At 48.5% G+C, this 21,225-nt stretch overlaps 1 protein-coding gene across 7 annotated transcripts in view; it reads left to right on the top strand.

Moving 5' to 3' along the window:
- The first annotated feature begins 1,731 nt into the window (after positions 1-1,731).
- The window catches only part of ARL15 (ADP ribosylation factor like GTPase 15), a 272,573-nt gene continuing 253,079 nt past the window's right edge, over positions 1,732-21,225 (top strand). For 3 of the 7 annotated variants that reach the window (XM_064140468.1, XM_064140471.1, XM_064140474.1), the window contains exons 1-3: positions 1,732-1,994; positions 17,974-18,064; positions 18,665-18,721. In XM_064140468.1, coding sequence (XP_063996538.1) covers positions 18,668-18,721 — 54 coding nt within the window. In that variant the 5' untranslated portion in view covers positions 1,732-1,994; positions 17,974-18,064; positions 18,665-18,667. Of the gene's footprint in view, positions 1,995-2,698; positions 2,824-16,167; positions 16,184-17,973; positions 18,065-18,585; positions 18,638-18,664; positions 18,722-21,225 lie in introns of those variants that run through there. The other 4 variants (XM_064140469.1, XM_064140473.1, XM_064140470.1 and 1 more) reach the window with 4 other exon arrangements.

Consider the following 21,225-nt stretch of genomic DNA (forward strand, 5'->3'; position numbering starts at 1 on the left):
ATAGTCTCATTACAATCTTGTAGTCCTCTCAAGTGGCCTGCCCCTTCTTCCAATGACTCTGAAGCTCTCCTTTCCTCCCGAAGTAACAAGCACACCTCTCTCAGCCAGGCCAGTCTTCCCCACTGACTCTTTCGGCACACGGAGGTGACCCTCCCATGCCTTTACGACGGCTGCCTTGCAAGCAGCAGGTCCAGCAGGGCGCTCTCCCTAGTTGGCTGTCTCACCAGCCGCGTCAGGAAGCGATCCTCCAGAGACTCCAGGAATCTCCAGGGCTGCCCTGCTGATTTCCAGCAGACAACAGAGAAGCTGAAGACCCTCATGAGAACCAGGGCCAGTGGTTGTGGGACTTCTCTCATAGACACCAACAATACAATACTGTCTCACTCATCACTGTCTTTCTGGCTTGTTAACCCTATAGTCACGCTGAGAACGTCCTTTCAATGCCTACAGCAAGACACGTTAATGCTAACATCCCAAGTCTGCGTGGAGAGCCTATGGTTGGAATGTCTACGCTGCTCCTGAAAGACACAAATGTTTCTTTCAGAGATGGGGGAATTTTGCCACAGCATAAAACACATAACTTTTCTACCTACACCAGATTTTCAACAGTAAATGTACGCAGAGGTTCTGCTGAACGTGGTATGGCTACTTTGGTCTCCCCTGACAAGAGGCTGTTCTGCAGAATCACAGAATGCCAGGGGCTGGACGGGACTTCCAGAGCTCACCCGGTCCAAGCCCCCTGCCAGAGCAGGATCTCCTATGCCAGATCACACAGGAACACGTCCAGGTGGTTTTGAGTATCTTCAGAGAGGGCAACTCCACAACGCCGCTGGGTAGCCTGTGGCAGGGCTCTGTCACCCTCACAGGGAAAAATTCCTCCTCATGTTTACGCGAACTTTGTATGCCTTGTTACCACCGACGTTATAACAACACTCCCGTCCCTACTCGCCAGGAGTAAGTATTCCCAAGCCAGGCGGCTCTCTGCCCCGGGGAGGAGGCCCGTTGCTCCCTCAGCCACCGAGCCTGGACAGTTGCGAGGCCATGACCTCCCCACGGCGCCTCGGCACGGGCCGGCCGCAGCGCGACGGTGAGGCACCCGCGGCTCGGGCCCTTGCCGAGTTAAAAACCGACGAGAGCCGAGAGGGAAGTCTCTGTTCATCGGCACGGCCCGCCAGCCCCTGCTGATTGTTGCTAGGCACCCACACCGACACGTTCTGGCTAGGCCATGTCGCCAGCTACGAAGCCTCAAGCCACACGTAACAAGCTCGATCCTCTGAAGGACCGGACTCAGCGCGGAGCACCTTCCGCTCAGCCAGCGGCTGGAGCCCGGCCCGCGCCTCCTCCCCTGGCAGCCGCGGCGGCTCCAGCCCTCACCTCGCCGCCCACAGGAGGCTCCCCCGGTGCCGACGGCCGCCCCGGACCCTGCCCGGGCGGGACCCCTGCCCGGCGGGACCCCTGCCCGGCGGCCACCGGGACCCGCGCGCCGGCCGCCTGCGCCTTTAAAGGCGCCCTCCTCGCGCCCCACGTGCGCGGTCAGCTGACGGCGGCGCCGTGCGGGGCGGGGCCTCCGGCCGCCGGCAGCGCGCGCCGCCCGTTGGCTGTGCCGCGGCCGCCCCGCCCCCTGCCCGCCGCGCGCCCGCCGCCGCGCGCCCCTCCCCCCGCGCCCCTCCCCCGCCCCTCCCCCGACGCGCGCAGGGCCGCTGCGGAGCGGCGCGGTCAAGTGCGGGCGGCGGCGGCGGCTTTGACAGTGCCGGCGGGGCAGTGCCGGCGCTCCCCGGACCCGGTGCCGGCCGAACCTCCCTCTGCCTCGCACCTTGCTGCGGCGCCCCAGCGCCCCGTGCCGCCGAGGCCAGTTGTGCAGCAGCAGGAAGCACGGCTCCCGGTGACGGCGGGACTCCCGGTGGCCCAGCGCTGCTGTCAGCTGAGTGGGCACCCGTGGCCTCGGAGACCGCGGCAGCGCGGCGCCCAGCACCAGCCAGTCCATGGATTACCTGGTAGGTGCCCCCGGCGGGCGTGGGACGACCCCCGCCGTGCTGCTGCCGGCCCGACGGACATCTTACCGAGAACACCGCGACTGAGGCGGTGTCCCCGGCAGGGAGGGAGGGATCAGAAAGGGCAAGCAAGGCGGTGGGCGCGGGCAGGGTCTGGCTTTTAAAGGGCGATAAACCGGCAGGGTTCCGCCGCAGCTTGCGGCCGCCACGCTCATTTGGCCGCTATTAGCTCGCTAAAGCCGTGACCCGGGTCGCTGTTTCTTCTAAACGCACGAGCTTACGGTACGCTTGAACGAGCTAAATTGTCACCCCGGGCGGACTCAGCTCTGCGCCCGGGCAGCTGGCATTTAGAGCAGCCTTTATTGCTCGTTAATGAATATTGGCGTTACTCGCCTCAGGCGCGCACTTCAGGCCGGGGTCGTGGCTGTGTTCGGACTCGCCGACGTACGCTCGGTAGCGAAGTCTGTGTCACGGCGAGCTAAGTGAGCCGCGGGCTTCGTTGCAGCAGGTTGCCTGCTTACCTGGTCTTGCCTAGCGGGAGAGCGTAGCAGGAGCAGCCCATCGAGAGCCCCGTCCCGCGCTGTGCAGCGCCGGGAGGAGGCGGCCGCGGCGGCCGGGCGGAGCAGCGCTCCGCTGACCGTCCCTCCCCGCTGTTGGCGTCTGGTGCAGCCAGTCGGGAGGTGTTCGGAGTCAGAAACTTGACTCAGCCGCTGTGATGCCTTCGCGTGAGATGCGCATGGGTGTAGGCTTCGGGAGGGGTTAATCAGCCAGTCAGCAGGATCTCTGGGGAGGCTCTCTCGGGGGCATTAATTGGAAGATTTGCCGTACCGAGGTGAGAGCTGCGGGAAATGGCTGACTTGGCCTGCACCGACAGTGAAATTAACTAAACCAGAAATGCGTCAGCTGCTTACTTAGATATTGTTGCTGTGCCCGTGTAGTAGTTTTGATTTATTTTCGGTTATTTGGCATTATACCAAAAAACTGTTTTGGGCTTTTCCTTCCTGAGTTCAGATAGCAGAGTAGAAAATCAGTGCTGTGTGGCAGAAATGGTAGGTAGACGTCTCCTTAAGAGAACTTATTAACTTCTTTAACTAGGTAGTTAATGCAATACCGATAATAAACTTGCTGTGTCCCAAGTGCAGCCTTGTAGCTCCTTGAGAGCCTGGAGCTGTTCCTTGGATTTTCGTGTGAGTGTTTATAAACTGCTATCCAGATGAAACTGGCCGTCCTGTGCTCGCATTAACCTTTGTGACTGCTGCAGGCTGTGGTGGGGAAGGCCAGCCGCTCCGACAGCAAGACGTGTAATAAGCTGTGGAAACGGACAGCATGTTTTTCTGTTAGCTAAAGGGGAGAGGCAATTGAATAGCTCTACATTTTTTCCCCAGTTGATCCTTATCCTGTTTTCTGTTGTGTGGCCTTCTCTAAAAAAAAACGGGCAGCCAGCATAGAGGTATTTGGGGTGTTGATGCTCGTGGCTGTGTTGTGTCAGAGTATCTCTGAAGACAGCCTTTCTCAAGGTCCTGTGGTGGCTTAGTGCCATGTGAAGCATAAAGCATTCTGATGTAGAAGTTGTTACAGATAGGCCAAGGTGTTTTTCATGGACTGTGAGAGACAGGGATTAGGAATAACATTTGAAGCAGTATGTTGGTCCAGTGGTGCTCTGGACTGAAACAGTCCAAGATGCTTTCACCTATCACTGACAGCATTCACTTGTTGCTGGGAATTTCACCCCTCTTACAAGTTCCATAGTCTCTGGAGTATGTGTTGCAACTGCCATCAACTCCCTAAAGCCAAAGGATAGAAAAATAGGAAAGTTTCTCATTATTTTTACATCTGTGTTTAGCTTGGAATGAAAAGGAGTTCTATTTGGCAGTCAAGTATTTCCCTCTGCATTTGTGCCGAAGATTTCCCTTTTCATCCCTCTCTCCCAAACTTAGGAGGCTGGTCCTCCTTTGCTTTCCTCTGCTGATGGTGGTAAAAGGAATTGCTCTTCCCGGTAATGAGCACTGGGTTCAAGCACCTTATCCTCTTCTGAGAAGAAGAATTTATGGCGGTGAGTTAGGCAGCTAGTTGGGTTTGGAGCAGCCGGCAGTTGCAACAGCCTGCCCTAAGCATAACGATGGGGCCTACCGTTTCCAGAAGCAAGAGCCGCAGTTATAAGATGGATGTTAACCTGCAGGTGTAGAACAGACTCCTCGTTCTGGTGACAGCAGCAGCAAACAGCTGTACGTGTTAAGGAGTTCTGTGTTTCGCACATTCATGCTGGGTTCCTGCACTCAGGCTTCAGCATTTACGTGGAGGTCTCTTTGCTGGTTCCTCCTGCTGGGCGCCTGTGTTGCCGCCTGCATGCAGTCAGGTTTTGTCCCGTGCCTTTAGTGTGAAGCAGACAGCAGGGCACGGGAAGCTGTTTCTGGCTGTGTCAGGCAAGGTTTGGGTTAGCAGTGGGACTGAACGAGGAGGTTTAGTGGAAGGAGGCTAAGATGCAAGACCTGCTGCAGCACAAACTCAGGAGCCATTCTCTTGAGGAGGAGTCTACCCCAGGTAGCTTTTCTCCATCTTGCGAGCAAAGGTTTTTTTCCTGATTTCTGTGCCCTCCCCAGACCCTCCCCTCTCCCCCTTTAAGGTCTACACTGATGTAGACTTTTTTTGTCCTTCAGGGGGCTGATGCAAAGAAATACTGCACCTCTGCAGAACCTGCTAACACCACCAGCAGGCTGCTGAAAACATTCAACACTTCTCAAAGCCAAATCACTTAGAGACGGCTCGGGCTATGGCTATGGAGCTCGCATGGGTAAATGCCCAGAGCCTGCAGACTTCTCCTGCCTACCATGTCATTGTGGGTGCATTTGGTAGAGCACTGGTGTTAGAAGAGTGTCTTCTGTGGCACCTTGCACAGAGCATTAGCATTAGCCTCTCTGTTTTTGATGGATGGAAGGGACTCTTGCAGATGGTGTCCGTTTTGTGTTGCAGTCAGTGTTAGGTGTGGCGTGGTGGTGATGCGTGTGTTTGGGTGGTTTGGTTTTCAATGGTTTTTTATTTTTAATTTGTTTTTCATGGTTTTCCCTGTTTCTCTTCTCAACGTGCCTAAGCCAGGCTCAATCTCCAGAAGAGAATACATCCTCACTTATTTAGAGGCATCGTTTATTCTCTTTGTACTGAAGTTAACTCCTTTAAAAAACTATGCCAGCACACCTGCAATGGTGTCAGTTTGCAGGGTTTTATAACAACATAATCTTGAGGTGTATCTGCAGCCTTCTTGACTGAGAATGCTGGGGCTCTTTTGTCCTGAGAGAGGATTTTGTTAACGTCCACAAATATCTGAGGAGTCCTGATGAAGTTGACAGCCTCTTCAGTGGTACCCAGTGGTAGTAGCACAAGGAGTAACTGGAACACAAGAGGTTCCACCCCAACACATGAAGAAACTTCTTTATGGTGAGAGTGACAGAGTGTTGAAACAGGCCTGCCCAGAGAGGCTGTGGAGTCTCCTTCTCTAGAAACTTTTCACTTTCCTGTGCTGCTTGCTGTAGGTGATCCTGATTTGGCAGGGAAGTTGGACTAGGTTATCTCTAGCGGTCCCTTCCGCCCCCTGTGTGTCATTGTGTTCCTTTCCTGCACTCACAGACCTGTGTTGGCTGTCCTGTCTTCAGTAGACTATGCTTGTTTTAAGCAATTACAACACCATGCCTTATGTGCGTGTAAACAGCCTTGCAGTTGTTGCTTGCAGAACTTGTCAGCAAACAATGTTAATGCTCTGTTTTTTCATATGTGAAATACAAATTTTAGGCTGCTGAGTAGACTTTCACAACATTCTTCACTGGCATCCTCTACTAGATAAGTATCCTAGGTTGGATGGTCGCATGTACCAGTGATTAGCACAGAGCTTGTAAAAGCTGCTTCAGTGAGGGATGTGGAAATCTGAATTGGTGCAACCACAAAAAAAGAGGAGGTTTTGTATTGCTCTTGGAATTTGTAAGATAAATTTGATAACCTGATCAATTTTGTATATTTAGCACTTTTAAGAGGACAGCTTAGCTTTAATTGCGTCCTGTACTGTGTGGAACTTTAGCTGTCTGTGAGAATGCTGCTTGGGCAGATAGTGAAGACTGTCCCAATCCAAAGTGGAAGAGAGTGCTTCCTGCATGAACAACCACATTGGCTTTAGTGGTAATTTGTGTGTGCTTGGTTTAGACCTGAACAGGAATATTGCAAAGTCAACGAAGTGCACTCTCCTGGTGTGAAATTCTTGCTGCTTTGTGGGCGTTGTTTAGCTACAGCAAGCATGTTGTTGGCCGTTCTGTGTGCACAGAACCTAAAACTTGTGTAGCCCTTGGGTAGAGTGAACTAAATTTTCAAACTTTGGATGAAGAGACTTCAGAGTTTCTTGGTTTCTGGATGGTCTTTTCTGGAATTTCTGGACAGTTAGTGTTCAGAAGAGGCTTTCCTTGTCTGGGAAAAGGTGCATGTGCCTAGTTGTGGTGTTGCTGAAAATGTTAGGTAAAAGAAAAGAATGTTTTTCGGCAGTGTCTCTTGGACAGCTTAATGCTGCTGTTTTATTTAGTTGCACCCTTTAATTGGACAGGTTTCCTTTAGAAAGTGATAGTACAGGCTAGATCACGACGACTTAGAGGTTCCGATCTTATTCAGACCCTGTCTTTCCATTGCTGTTGCCTGATCCATTGTTGGGTGACTGAAGGCCATAGAAAGCATTCTGGTGTGTACTACAAATGGCATTGGAGAGGCATGAGTTTGAAGGCTTTAGTTTTACTTCACTGCAGCTTTGTAAACCAATAGCTGCTGTTCAGTGAATAAGGAAAGATGAAGGAAAGTCCATATGAGGAGCCCTGGATTTTCCTCTCAGGCATGTAGAGATTATACTGGGTACATGTTGTTGGTATTTCAGAGGACACAGATGCAAGAAGAAAGCCTACAGAGTGGAAGCCAGGACACGGAACCTGGGATGGATACAAAGGAATTGTCTGTGCCAGCAGAGCTCAGGTTAGGAAAGCTAAAGCACAGCTGGAATTGAATCTGGCTGGGGACACTAAGAAGAACAAGAAGAACTTCTTCAGGTATATCAGTGAGAAAAGGAGGACTAGGGAGAATGTGGGACCCTTCCAGAAGGGAAACGGAGAGCTGGTGACAAAGGATGCAGATAAGGCTGAGGTGCGCAGTGACTTCTTTGCCTCAGTCTTCAATGGCAAGGCCTCCAACCACAGTGTCCAAGCCCAGGAGGACAAGAGTAAGGACTGGGAGAAGGAATATCTGCCCACTGTAATTGAAGGTCCTGTTGGTGAGCACCTAAGGAATGTGAACGTGCACAGGTCCATGGGGCCTGATGAGATCCACCCATGGGTCCTGAGGGCACTGGCAGGTGAAGCTGCCTAACCACTGTCCATCCTATTTGAAAGGTCCTGGCAGGCTGGTGAGGTTCTGCTGGCTGGAAAAGGGCAAACACAATGCCCAGCTTCAAGAAGGGAAAAAAGGATGACCCCAGGAACTACAGAGCAGTCAGTCTCACCTCTGTGCTTGGCAAGGTCATGGAGCAGATCCTCCTGGGGGCTCTGCTAAGGCAAATGGAAAACAAAGCAGAGGTGGTTGGTGGTACCCAGCAATGGCTGCACCAAGGGCAGATCATGCCTGACAAAATTGGCAGCTTTTTATGATGAAGTCACAGCAAGAGTGGACAAGGGAAAGGCAACTGATGTCATCCACCTGGACCTGAGTAAGGCATCTGACTCTGTCCCACAGGACACCCTGGTCACCAAACTGGAAACACACAGACTGGATGGGTGGAGCACTGCTGGGCAAGGAACTGGCTGGATGGTGGCATGCAGAGAGTGGTGATCAAGGACACAATGTCCACCTGCAGAGCAGTGCCAGGTGGCTCCCTCAGGGGTCAGTGCTGGCACCAGTGCTGTTTAACATCTGTGTCAGTGACATGGACAGAGGAATCAGTGCACCCTCAGCAAGTCTGCAAGTGGCACCAGGCTGTGTGGCACAGTCGACTTGCCAGAGGGCAGGGATCCATCCAGAGGGAGCTGGGCAGGCTGCAGAGGTGTGCCCAGGCCAACCTCATGGCATTCAGCAAGGCCATGTGTAAGGTCCTGCACCTGGCTGGGTGCAATCCCAAGCACAGATACAGGCTGGGTGGGGAATGGCTGAGAGCAGCCCTGGGGGAGCAGGACCTGTGGACTCTGGGGTGGTGAAAAGCTCAACAGGAGCCTGCAGTGTGAGTGCAGCCCAGACACAACCCTGTGCTGGGCTGCAGCAAGAGCAGTGTGGGCAGCAGGGCAAGGGAGGGGACTCTGCCCCTTGGCTCTGCTCTCCTCTCCTCACACCTCTCCTGCAGTCCTGGGTGCAGTTCTGCAGCCCCCAGCTAAAGCAGGACATGGGGCTGATCCTGTTCAACATCTTCACCAATGCTATTGATGAGGGCACAGACAGAGTTTGCTCAGCAGTATTGGTGATGACACCAAGCTGGGAGGCCTGGCTGAGACAGCTGCAGGCTGTGCTGCCATCCAGAGAGACCTGGGCAGACAGAGCTGGGCACAGAGGAACCAGATGAGGTTCAACAAGGACATGTGCAGAGTCCTGCATCTGGGGAGGAGTAATAAACTGCAGCAGTACAGGCTGGGAGGTGACTGCTGGAGAGCAGCCCTGTGAAGAGGGACCTGGCGGTCCTGGTCGCTAACAAGTTACCCATGGCACAGCAATGTGCCCTGCTGGCAAAGAGGACAATGTGACCCTGGGGTGTATTAGGTGGAGTGTGTGCAGCAGATCAAGGGAGGTTCTCCTCCTCCTCTACTCTGCCCTGGTGAGAACTCATCTTGAATACTGTGTTCAGTTTTGGGCTCCCCAATTGAAGAGGGACAGGGATCTGCTGGAGAGGGTCCAGTGGAGGGCTATGAGGATGATGAGGGGACTGGAGGGCATGGCTGATGAGGAGAGGCTGAGTGACCTGGGGCTGCTTAGTCTGGAGAAGAGAAGACTGAGAGGGCATTGGATAAATGTTTATAAGTATCTGAGGGTTGGCCAGGAGGGAGGGGGACAGGCTCTGCTCACTGCTGCCTGGGATAGGACAAGGAGCAATGGGTGTAAATTGCAGCAAAATTGAGGTTCTGCCTCAACACAAGGGGGAACTTCCTTACTGTAAGGGTCACAGTGCACTGGCACAGGCTGCCCAGAGAGGTTGTGGAGTCTCCTTCTGTGGAGCCTTTCAAGGCCTGTCTGGATGTCTTGCTGTGTGCCCTGAGCTAGATTGTGTGGTCCTGCTCTGGCGGGGAGGTTGGACTGGATGATCTCCTTGGGTCCCTTCGAACCCCTAATACCCTGTGAGCCTGTGAACTCTTGGAGCCAGTCCAGAGGAGGCCACCAGGATGCTCACAGGGCTGCAGTAGCTCTGCTATGAGGACGGGTTGAGAGAGTTGGGCCTCTACAGCCTGGAGAAGAGAAGGCTTCCAGGAGACCTTGAAGTGGCCTTCCAGTATCTGAAAGAGGAGGCTACAGGAGGGCCAGGAAGAGACTGTTGACAAGGTCCTGTAATGACAGGATGAGGAAGAATAGGTTTGAACTGGCAGAGGGGAGATTGAAACTGGATGTTAGGAAGAAGTTGTTTGCAGTGAGGGTGGTGAGACACTGGCACAGGTTGCCCAGGGAGGTTGTGGAGCACAGAATCACCCAATGTGATCAAAATTTCTGTGATTCTGTGCTCCACAACCTCCCTGGAGGTGTTCAAGGCCAAGTTGGATGAGGCCTTAAGTGACCTGTTCTAGTGGGAGATGTTTCTGCCTGTAGTGGGGAGTTGGAACTGGATGAGCTTTGACATCCCTTCCAGCCTTTCCAGCCTAAACCATTCCATGATTCCCTGAGTTATGAAGCATAATATCCTAAGGTATATCAACTGGGAATGGCAAATGGAATCAGTTCAGGGAGATTACCACACCTGAATGACAAGGTGTCTGACTTAGGCTTGGGAGTTGAAGAGCCTGATCTAGCTGAAGAACTGGAACTGAGATGCTCTGGAAAATAAATCTTCCTTGGTGTAAACTGTCTAAACAGTATTGCAAACAACCATTGTGGAATGAAAGAGGCAATCATCTGTACAGAAAGGCCAGTAAATGTGACCTGACTTGGTGGAACCTGCTGAGCACAGATCAGTGTGCAGAAGAATAGAATCCCTTCGCTGAAGATAAAAATCAAATGCTGCGTTTGCTCATCCTGCAATAGCAAGCATTCTTGAATTCCCCAGGTAAACTTCTGATTCAAAGGTGGCTGCTACAAACAGTGAAACTTGGTATAGCTTCCTTGGAAACACAGAAGAATGCCTTAATTTGATGGATTTGATGGTTTCCTAGCACGAGGCTCTGTGCAGTCGCAGGAGTCTCGGAGCAGCAGAATTTCGTTGGCGTCAGACACGTGCACTGAAGAGGCAGGTAAGTTAGCGTGCTCAAACCCAGAGCACCTTCCTGCTTTGCCCCCTCAGTGACAAGGGCTGCATTACAGTGAGATGTGTTATGGCATCTCCATGTCAGAAAACGCTGCTCTGTCTATTGTGAATAGCCCTACAGTGTCTCTGGGCCCCAGCTTGCTCTGTGGTGTGCTGTTCCTGGATCCTTCAGTCAGACCTCCTGGCTTGGGGGTCGTGTGCTGAAATTCACAGATCAGAGATGCAAGCCTTCAGCAAGTGGGGAAATCTGCATTTAGTAAGGACAGAATATTCCCTCTAATATCCCATTTTTGGCTTATTGTCAGTGTGACCAGCTCGTGTGTTGTCGTGCTGCCAGCTTTGGTTTTTGCTCTGTGGTTCTGTGACCGTATGAGGGTGTCAGCTGTCTGTTAATGACAGAAGTACTTTCAGTGCCTAAGTCAGAAGCGCGGTCGCGAGCCCAGGTGGTTGTGAGGGTGTAAGGGATGAAATGCCTGTGCAGTACTTAAAACCTCGTGACTGTGTTGTGGCTCATGGTAGTCAGGAGTATATTGGTTTGTCATTTTTTTTTCACTGTATGTGCAGCAAAATTTTCTGAAGTGCAAACTGACTGTATGGAAGTCCTCGGGGACATAACAGACTGCTTGCCTTACCTCAGGCTGCAGGACAGACCCTTCTTTTGTGTCTGGCAGTTTAGGAAGCTGGGCATACTGACTGCCAGGACTGGGGTGTGAGCAGCTTCCTGCCATCTGGGGACACGACACAAAGCAGGAGGCACAGCTGAAAGTATTGTGCTTAGATACAGCCCTCTGCTATGGCTTTTCTTACAAGGAGCAGCAGCAGGAAGAGTGTGAGTCTATGTAGAATGCTTTGGTTTTGGGGTGTGTGTTTGACTGGAGCAGGAGAAGATCTGTTCATAGCATAGGAGACCCTGGTGACACAATCTGTCATTCAAGAGCTGATAGGAGCTGTTGTTGTGGGGTAGTGAGTCTGCAGATGGAAGACGCACCTGTGTTCTATGTTCTGTTACCTTTCACAGAGACTACTACCTAGTTTTTCTGTATGGGATTTTGCCTCCAATAGAGGTGAAAGCCTTTGAGGCAATTAAAAATGAACTAATTCTGTAAACTGTCAACAGCCAATTTCATAAATGAGCATGGATAGTGCTTTTCTGGCAGTGAACAGAGGGAACAGAGGGACAAGAGAATGCACAGATTACAAGGAAATGTCATCTGGATGTTGAGTTGGATAAACAGCTTTGGATAGGCTGAGGCAATGATTAATTTTAAGAGTGCATATTTAACCTGAGTGAAAAAATCATGGTACTCCTTCTGCTGTTGGTAATAAAATTGCTAACAAAATCCAGCATTGATAAATGCCTTGTAGCATATGTTTATATTGGAAGCCACTTGGCAGAACAGGTGTGTAGATAGTCCCTAAGATGCCATCAGTGTTCAGGAAAGTGAAGGAGCATCTTTCTTTAAAATGTCATCTCAACATAAACATTTTAGAGCATTAAGAAGGAGAAGAAAAAGACTATTTTTTGTAGTGCTTGTGTGTAAGGTTTGCTGTTGACAAAAATGTTTCATCATCTCTGAAAGAGTGTTGTGCAACCAAAGAAGATAGAGAAGGACAACTTGATACCTGAAAGGGGGATAAAAGCCTCCATACTGGGAGGAATTAGATAGTGAGAGCCATTCTGAGAAAGAAACAGCTGAATCACAGAATCAACCAGGTTGGAAGAGCCCTCCAAGCTCGCCAAGCAACCAGACCATGGCACTAAGTGCCCCAGCCAGGCTTGGCTTCAACACCTCCAGCCACAGCCACTCCACCACCTCCCTGGGCAGCCCACTCCAATACCAATCACACTCTCTGCCAACAACTTCCTCCTAACATCCAGCCTAGACCTGCTCTGGCACAGCTTGAGGATGTGGCATAGAATCAAGCAGGTTAGAAGACACCTCCAAGATCATCCAGTCCAACCTAGCACCCAGCCCTGCCCAACCAACCAGACCATGGCACTAAGTGCCCCAGCCAGCCTTGGCTTCAACACCTCCAGGGATGACGACTCCACCACCTCCCTGGGCAGCCCATTCCAATGCCAATCACTCTCTCTGACAACAACTTCCTCCTAACATCCAGCCTAGACCTGCCCTGGCACAGCTTGAGGCTGTGTCCCCTTGTTCTGTTGCTGGGTGCCTGGCAGCAGAGCCCAACCCCACCTGGCTACAGCCTCCCTGCAGGCAGCTGCAGACAGCAATGAGCTCTGCCCTGAGCCTCCTCTGCTGCAGGCTGCACCCCCCCAGCTCCCTCAGCCTCTACTCACAGGGCTGTGCTCCAGGCCCCTCCCCAGCCTTGCTGCCCTTCTCCAAACACCTTCCAGCACCTCAGCATCTCACTTGAAATTGGAGTCAGTGTTATATATGTTTTGAACTTGAAGAGGATAGATAGCAGTAAGCGTTTTCCCCCAGAAAAGAAGTTATAACCCAGGAACTGCTTTTTGCCCTAGGTGTAGTTGACTTCTGAGAGTGCATTGTGCAGTTCCTGTGAGACAGGCCCGTGGCGCTGGGCAGTGTTGGGCATTGTGTGCAGAGGCAGTGGCAGGCTCATGAGGATCGAGATGCTGCCAGTGCTGAAACTGATGGTGTGTCCGTGGCATAAGAGTCTCTGTGTGTCCTGGTGCTTAAACACCTCTGTCCCTGCTCACTGAAGGGACAGCTAGCTGTGCCTCCAGAGCAGAGAACTGCAGGTAGGAAAACGAGATATTTTTGGGATGGTGTCCAGGAGCCCTCTCCAGTGTAAGCAGAATTGCACTGACTGCACAGGAGGTGAGATTCTTTTTCATTCAGAGGGATTAGTGAAGATAATCCATTCCAGGGATATGAAGCTAAAGACTTCCTTCTGGTTGGAGGGGCTGTCTTGACACATGAGCAGAGGCTGCTGAGCTTCTGGCATCTGTGTGCTAAGCAATTTATGACTTCGTATGTAAGGGCTGCAAGGCCGAGCAAAGCTGAATCTTGCTTGACAAAACGTGTTGAGTGCAGCGATGGTCATAGAATGTTTGGGATTGGAAGGGACCTTTTAGAGGTCATCTAGTCCAAACTCTCCTGCTGTCAGCAGGGACGTCTTGGACTAGATCAAGTTGCTCAGATCTCCATCCAACCTGACCATGAATGTTTCCAGGGAGAGGCCCTCTATAATCTCTCTGGTCAGCCTTCTTCCAGTGTTTCACCACCCTCATAAAAGATTTAGTCCTTATGCCTAGTCTAAATCTACCTCTTTTTGGTTGAAATCCATTACCTCCTGTCCTGTTGCTGCAGACCATGTGAAAAAGTCTGTCTTTGTCTCAGGCCCCCTCTAAGTACTGAGATGCTGCAGTAGGGTCTCCCTGGAGCCTTCTCTGCTCTAGGCAGAGAATGCAATTCTCTCAGCCCTTTCTCAGAGGAGAGGTGTTCAAGCCTTTTGGACATTTTTGTAGCCTTCATCTGGACCTGCTCCAACAGGTCCGTGGCTATAGAGCTGGATGCAGTACTCCAGGTGGGGTCTCACCGGAGTGGAGTAGAGTGACCTTCTGGCTCAGGATATAGTTGGCCTGCTGATTGGTGAGTGCACATTGATGGATTGTCACCAGTACACCCACGACCTTCTCCACAGGATTCTGCACTTTGCAGTGAGTCTTCTCTCAGTACTTTTTTCCTTGCCTGGAAACTTGCATACTTTCAGATTTGATCAGTGGGGAAAAGATATGTAATTCTTGAGAAATACCTGTGCTGTTCTTGCAGCTGTTAATTTAGTGCTGGCTAATCAGCATTTGAACCATAATCCTGCAGACTGTTCAAATAAGAATATGCCCTAGAAGAGGGGAGACCATTGTTCATTTGTGCATCTGCTTGGTTTATTGCCATTATGGCAAGAGAGCTCTTGGAATCGATTCTATTTCCTCTTTCCATTAGTATCAAATTTCTGCTTGTCTGAACTCAGATTTATTCTTCTAATACTCATGTACAAGATGGTTGTAATTTGTAATATAAATCATCACTAAAGGAGAGCATGAAAAGATTCTGTGTCTTATCCTGAGAACTATATTACAAGAGGATTTGGGGAGTTCAGGTTAGAAGTGTCATTGATGGAATGTGCTAGAGGGCTATTACATCTTGTGCTAAAAAGAAGCCTTCAAGTTAATACTTGCGTACACAAGCTCAGCAAACAGCAGTTCTGGTCAAAGTTCTCGCACCTGTACTGCAGCAGAGCTGTGTGTGCTTCTGGGTACCCAGGTGCTCTTTCAAACACACGCACCGGCAGCTCCTTTCAGGCTCTATTCACACAGCTACCTGAGCGCACCTGCTGTTTGAGCTTGTAATGCTGACTGCCACACTTCTCGTGTCCCGAGAGAGATGCAGGTAAGGAAAAGGGCAGCGAAGCTACTGCCTGGAACGTTCTGTGACTACTGAGGTGAACCAGTTCTTAATAACTGAGTATGTGTGATCTTAATCTTTGTTCTGCTAAAGAGACATATCACCAGAATGAATCCAACAGCTTCCTGTTCTCCCTTTGCTTTCTGCTTTTGTGGTCTGGGAACTATACTTAGTGCTGTAGTATACTTAGTAGTATTGCAAAGCCAGCTGAGGTGAAAGTGAGTGTTCTGTTGGCTGGCAGGTGCGAGGGTATCAGCTCCTGCAGCATCAAGCCTCTTGTGTCTTGTCTGAGAAGCCCATTAGGCTCCCTCCTTCCTTTTTGCTGATGAAGGTTGTTGACACAGGTGCTTGCAGTGGATTGCAGCTTCGAAGTGAGCAGTGGCAGAGCACTCGTCTCTTCAGAATCTGCTCTGGTAAATATTATGGGTAGTGATTTCATTCTGTATTTGCTGGAGACAGTATCACAGTATCACCAAGGTTGGAAGAGACCTCACAGATCATCAAGTCCAACCCTTTACCACAGAGCTCAAGGCTAGACCATGGCACCAAGTGCCACGTCCAATCCTGCCTTGAACAGCTCCAGGGACAGCGACTCCACCACCTCCCTGGGCAGCCCATTCCAGTGTCCAATGACTCTCTCAGGGAAGAACTTTCTCCTCGCCTCCAGCCTAAATTTCCCCTGGCACAGCCTGAGGCTGTGTCCTCTTGTTCTGGCGCTGGCCACCTGAGAGAAGAGAGCAACCTCCTCCTGGTTACAACCACCCCTCAGGTAGTTGTAGACAGCAGTAAGGTCACCCCTGAGCCTCCTCTTCTCCAGTTGTTTGTGTAACTGCAGACTACTGTGTGCCTCTGTCAGAGCTGTGTGAGTGTTTTGTTGGTTTGAAATGCCAGACACTGAAGTAGTTTTGTACTGATAGCTGAGTGCTTGGGAAAAATGGACAGAACAAATGCTTGCTGGAAATGAGAGGCTGCGCAGCTGCAGGCAGATACCTGCCCTGCTGTGTCATTATGGACAGTCACATTCTTGCTGTGTGTGATTAAAATAACAAATGTGTGTTAACCGTGAGCTTAACCAGCGTAAGCAGCTGGAGAAACTCTCCGATGCTCGTGAGATGACTCTGCCTAAGCAGAGAAGTGCACATTAGTCGAGATACATGTGTATGTTTTTGACATATTTGACCTGATGGCTGCATTTCTCACTTGAGCGATGCCAAGTGACTTCTGTTAAGAGTCATTCTCTGTAGAATTGTATCCGGCTTTTGTAATAATTATAGGTATGTTTTCACATTGTTTTTTTTTCTTTCACTTTCATGCTTGCCATGTAAAATCCTTTCAGAAAGCAACAATAAACTGTAAGTAAATTAAATGAAAAGTCTCCAAGAATTTTGCAACCCAAAATGAGTTGCAAAACTAAAGTAATGAAAGATTATGACTACTGAGAATAAATGCCCCACGGTAGCAGCAGATTACAGCATGTATTGTAATTCAGTGATAGTCCATATGGTAGCCTCGTTAAGTGTGTCTTTGTTTAAATCGGTTCCTGGCGTTAACTGATCAGGCTGAAATAATATTGGAAGGAGTGTAAATTCTGTAAGATGAAGTAGAGATAACTGTAAGAGGCTAGCAGAAGCACTGGATTTGAGCTCTAACACCAGAGTGCAGATCATAGGCACTATCTTGAAGGCTTGGGGAAGGGTTTAGCTGAACACTTAATCGGGAAATGCATAGGGGAAACCTTCTTTGGTACTGTGTGATGGCAGAAAGGGGAGGTCATTTTAGAATTCATATTTTGTAATAGCTTGTTAATTCAGAGCATCAGCAGACGCAAACCCAGCAGCAGATGCGTAAGGTAATGCAGATGTAGTTTGCTTTATTCTGCTGAAGCAGGGGTCTTTGAGTGCTCTCAGGGCACTTCCAAGTGCAGCTTAGTTTCCTCACGAATGTATAGCCCAAAAGTGCTGAACAAAAATCAGATGAGTGAAACGCCTTATAATGCTGGACTTGTCTAGAATAAAAGAGATCTGTACAAATTAAGAAGCTGCAGTTGTTTGCTGCTGCATGTTCACGTTCCTTGAAACCCAAAGCAATCTGCTGCTTTGTGTATGAAGTTGGGTCTGCCGTCAGCATCGAAACTGCCACCATACTACCAGTACCAGACACTCTGTGTCTGTGTAAGTATGGGCTTCAATTGCAGCAGTATTGAGGAAAGTGAGGCCCTGAGCTAGACTGCTTTGGGGAAGTCATCCGTGCCTGGAACTGTCAGAACAAGGTCTACAGGTACTTTGAGGAGAAGGTGTATGGCGCATAAAATGGAGCACGTATGTGTAACAGGATCTTTCAAACTTAATTCAAGTCCTATTTTTCTGTAGCATTTTTTCTGTGGGAAACTGAACACAAGTGGTGGAATGAGATGTGCTGCCTGAAAGCAGGGAAGGGGAAAAAAGAAAATAAATATCCCACCATTTTACATGGTGCTTTGGAGCAGCCCTTCCTTGGCAGCAGCGGTAATCTAGACTGCTTGTAATTAGAAAAGAAAGTCAGTCTTGCTGTTGAGGTTTGCTTTCAGAGTGTTGTGCTGCTCTTTTTGACTCTCAGAGTGTTCTGTGAAATACTGTTTGTTAAAAATTTGAGTTTAATGGCTACAGCAAAAGGAAACTGTTCTCTTTTTAATTGTTCATAATTTGTAACAGCTGTTTGCGTGGAAAAAAATGAATCACAATTGTAATTAAATGGGTAATTCAACTGAGCCTTTCTCTCTTGGGGGGGCAGGGAGGGAGATGTTAGAAAAAAGCAGAAGCTATGAAAACCAGAAATGTCTTCACTGATACTGATTGGAGCTTTTAGCATCCAGCTCTTCACCTTCCTCATCTTTAAATACGAGCAAGTGGTGTATGAACTTGTTAAGCACAGAATAAAAATAGTCTACTTTGATTGCTTCAATTTTTGCCAACAGTGACTTTTTCAGATATCTTATTTAAAGTAAGTACGCAATTACTGTTTGAATAAATAATTAGGATTGTTTTTTTGTACCTGACTGTATATAATAACCTACAGCAGGTTTTACTTTCGTGTTGAGGAGTTGCATTTATTTTCTGTCTTCTTCCTGCTACTTAAAGAAGGTATTTTTCATCTGTTTCATCAGAAATTCGTAGTCCGTCCTCAGCCTCTCTGGGTGACTGCAGAAGACATAGAATTGTGGCATCACAACAGATTGGAAGTTGAGCCGGTTGAGGGTAACAGCTTTTAATATGATTATTCACAGATGTAAGAGCAAATTAAATAAAATATTCAAGACAGTAAAGTTCTGTTTTGGACATGAAAACCTCTGCAGACCGAAGGAAGGTGGCATGGGGAGCATTGAATTATTTGCGTTGTATTGGCGTATAGAAGAGAATTTAAATGAAGGTGCAGGGAGAACTGCAGTGTTTAAACACGGATGCGCCTTTACTGCCTGCCAAAAGCATATTACTCACTTGTCATTTGCAGATTGTTTTTAAACCAGAGTAAATAAAAATAAAGGGGACTGAAAGCTTGTACATAATATTAATGTTGTGTACAGGCATTTTGGGACCATTAGGTATTCTGAGGTCTATATAAATGAAATAACGAATTACAAGTGCAGTGGTGTTGGCAGCTTTTTCTGCATGAAAGGCATCAAGTGTCTGAACAGTCTGGATTTGTATAGCATCTTTCTGAGTTTCTCTAATACAGCCTTACAGAAGAAAGATAAAGTAATGCCAGGTGTTTCTTTCAGGGGAGAAGGGAGAGATGGGAAGAAAAATCATTCCTAATGAAAAACATTCATGGTAATGTCTTTATTTTAATTTCTTTAGACTATGTCTGAATGTATCCAGCTCTCATTTGCTGTTTGTAGAATTGGCATGTACACGGTAAGACAATGTTCTGACTAAATAATTCCTGTGGTGTCAATGCCTTTTGAGGGAAAAGAAGTGACTTAGTTTTGGAGGATATGGATTAAGTAATGCACTTAGCAAAAGGGATTTCTTATGTTAGTTTATGTCAACAGACTGCAGTGTGGTTTTATCCTCTCAAAGATTTACTGGTACCAGGACAGAAAATGCATACTCTACCTTAATTGAAAAGGTAAAGAAAAATTCAGCCAACCCCTCAGATGTAAAAAAATGCAGAACTTGTGTCTGTCAGTTGTGGAGAATTCTAGCCTCGTGTAAGTGCTGAGGAGTTAATATACTTTTGCTTTTCAATATCCATGATGTTTGAATAATGCCATACATTAAACTATGCTCATTGCTGAAAGCTTTGTCACTCCAGCCTTAATGTTTTCCAAATGCTGTTAAGTTTAACTACCCAGACCTTAATCGAGTTATGTAAAAGAAACATATGTCCCAAATACACTAAATTGGTGAGTGTTTTGGTTTCCCCTCCTGCCCTACTCCCACCTATTCCAATGAGTGATGGGAACAGTTAGATGAATGGGGTGTTTTGTAGAAGTTAATTCTATAAGCTCTGCTTAAAGTATTTAAAGCTCAACTCATGCTTCAGGTCCTTGAGCTTTGGACCAGGAGTGCTGCTCCTTCTGTTAGTAGTTCCAGGAGGATGCCTGGCACAGAACTCTTTCCATTTTCTTACACTGTACAGTCAAAAGTGTAGGTGACCTTTGAACCACTATGACAACAACTACTTACGACCAGTAGGTCTTGATGAGAGAATCGCATAGCTTAACACTAGAGTTGTTCTTGGAATTTGTTTTCAGGCTTGAGTGTTTTGTTGTGTGTGCTTTTATTTCCCCAGAAATTTGTGTTCTGTTTTCCACATCTAAAAGACTGTTTTCTGAACGGTAGGAAATAACAGATTTGGGTAATATGGACAAAATACTTATGAAGGAAACTCCTAGTGGCAGAATCAAAAGCATCTTTTTTTGTGGTATTTAAGTTCCTCCGGAAGACTTTCTCTCTCCATTCCTGTAGGGTAAGAGTGTGCTTATCCTGAAGGATCAGAGAGGGTTATAGTATAAGATTTTAATAGCTGCAAAGTATGCAAACCATCAGCCAGCTCTTTAGAGGGGTGTAGTAAGCTGTCCAAAATAATATGAGGGATTGTGATGGTTTGGGTGTTCCCTGCCCCCCCGCACTTCGGAAATCACCCAGACTAGATTCAGCTGGCTTTAGAAATATGAATGAAGCTTATATTTACAGCAGCACAATGTACAAGCAGATAGTTACAGTATATACAGTTATAGACAGAAATAGACAAAGTAAAAGGTAATACAGAAACACAACTCCCCTCCCAGAAACCTGAGTCCCCAGGAGGGGCTCTCAACCTTACCCCAGTCCCAAGGAAGAATAGAGGTTTGGCCAAAGGGTAAGAAGCAAAGTGGGTTAGTCTAAAATGGAGGCTGAGGTTAGAGAGTAAGATGTAGCTCATCCAGCAGCCCTAGCGAGAATGAGAGTGATGGCGAGAGTGTTATCTAATGTTTTTGTTTCTTGTTCCTATACTTCTCAGCAAGACAGTGAGGGAAGTAGACATCACCATTGTTTTCCTTTCACAGCCTGTAATCTAGTTCTTCTCACCAAAACATTCTAGCTAGCTTCAAACTAGCACAAGGATGCTGTACATAAATGTGTGTGTACTGCACACCTGGTTACAAGCAGATGTAACATACAGTGAAATACACTGTCTAACAAAGTGTTGTTGTGCAGACTGCAGTGCAAAGCTGGGTTATAGTAGCTGCATTTACAGGCATAGCTGGATAATTGATGCCTCACTGTGATCTTGGCAGCACAATATTTGATTTAATTGCATGTTTTCAATTACAAAATCTAAAGAACAAGGAACTAAGGAACTCATTTCATTGGCTGCTGAAGGGGAGGAAAGTGAGCAGGATGCGAAGTAGGCTTTAGAGCAGGCAGAGATGGACTGCTGTGGGCACAGCACAGAGGCAGAACCTGCATCCTGTGTCAAGTGTACATGCAGGCAAAAGGAGTTCCTGCAGGAAAGTGCTAGGTGTCAGCAGTCCTTGCCTACATAGACATGTCTGCTCTTGGCAGGGGGAGTTTCAGGTGGTCTGATGTGAGTGGATTTGGACAGCTTTTGTACCAGTGTGAAGGGAGAGGCCTGCTGACGTTAGAGCTGTGCAGAAATGCAATGTCATAATTCCTTCCTCTGTGCTCTTCTCATGCTCAGTCATGTTGCTCAGGCACTGGGTTTGTTGCTCAGGTATGCAAGCAGTCTGGCAGCTAGGAAGTACGGTACTCCCTACTGATGTGAAGAAGCAAAACAGCAAACTCCTTATTTTCCATTTAATGAATTCCTCATGTCTTGTTTCTGTGTGCTTTCTACTGCCTGCTATTTTGCAGATCTGGTGTATTTGTTGTTAGCTTATGGATTTTACCCAAAAGCTGAGCAGTATCTTGAA

The sequence above is a fragment of the Pogoniulus pusillus genome, chromosome Z (genome assembly GCF_015220805.1).
Source record: "Pogoniulus pusillus isolate bPogPus1 chromosome Z, bPogPus1.pri, whole genome shotgun sequence".
Taxonomy (NCBI): domain Eukaryota; kingdom Metazoa; phylum Chordata; class Aves; order Piciformes; family Lybiidae; genus Pogoniulus; species Pogoniulus pusillus.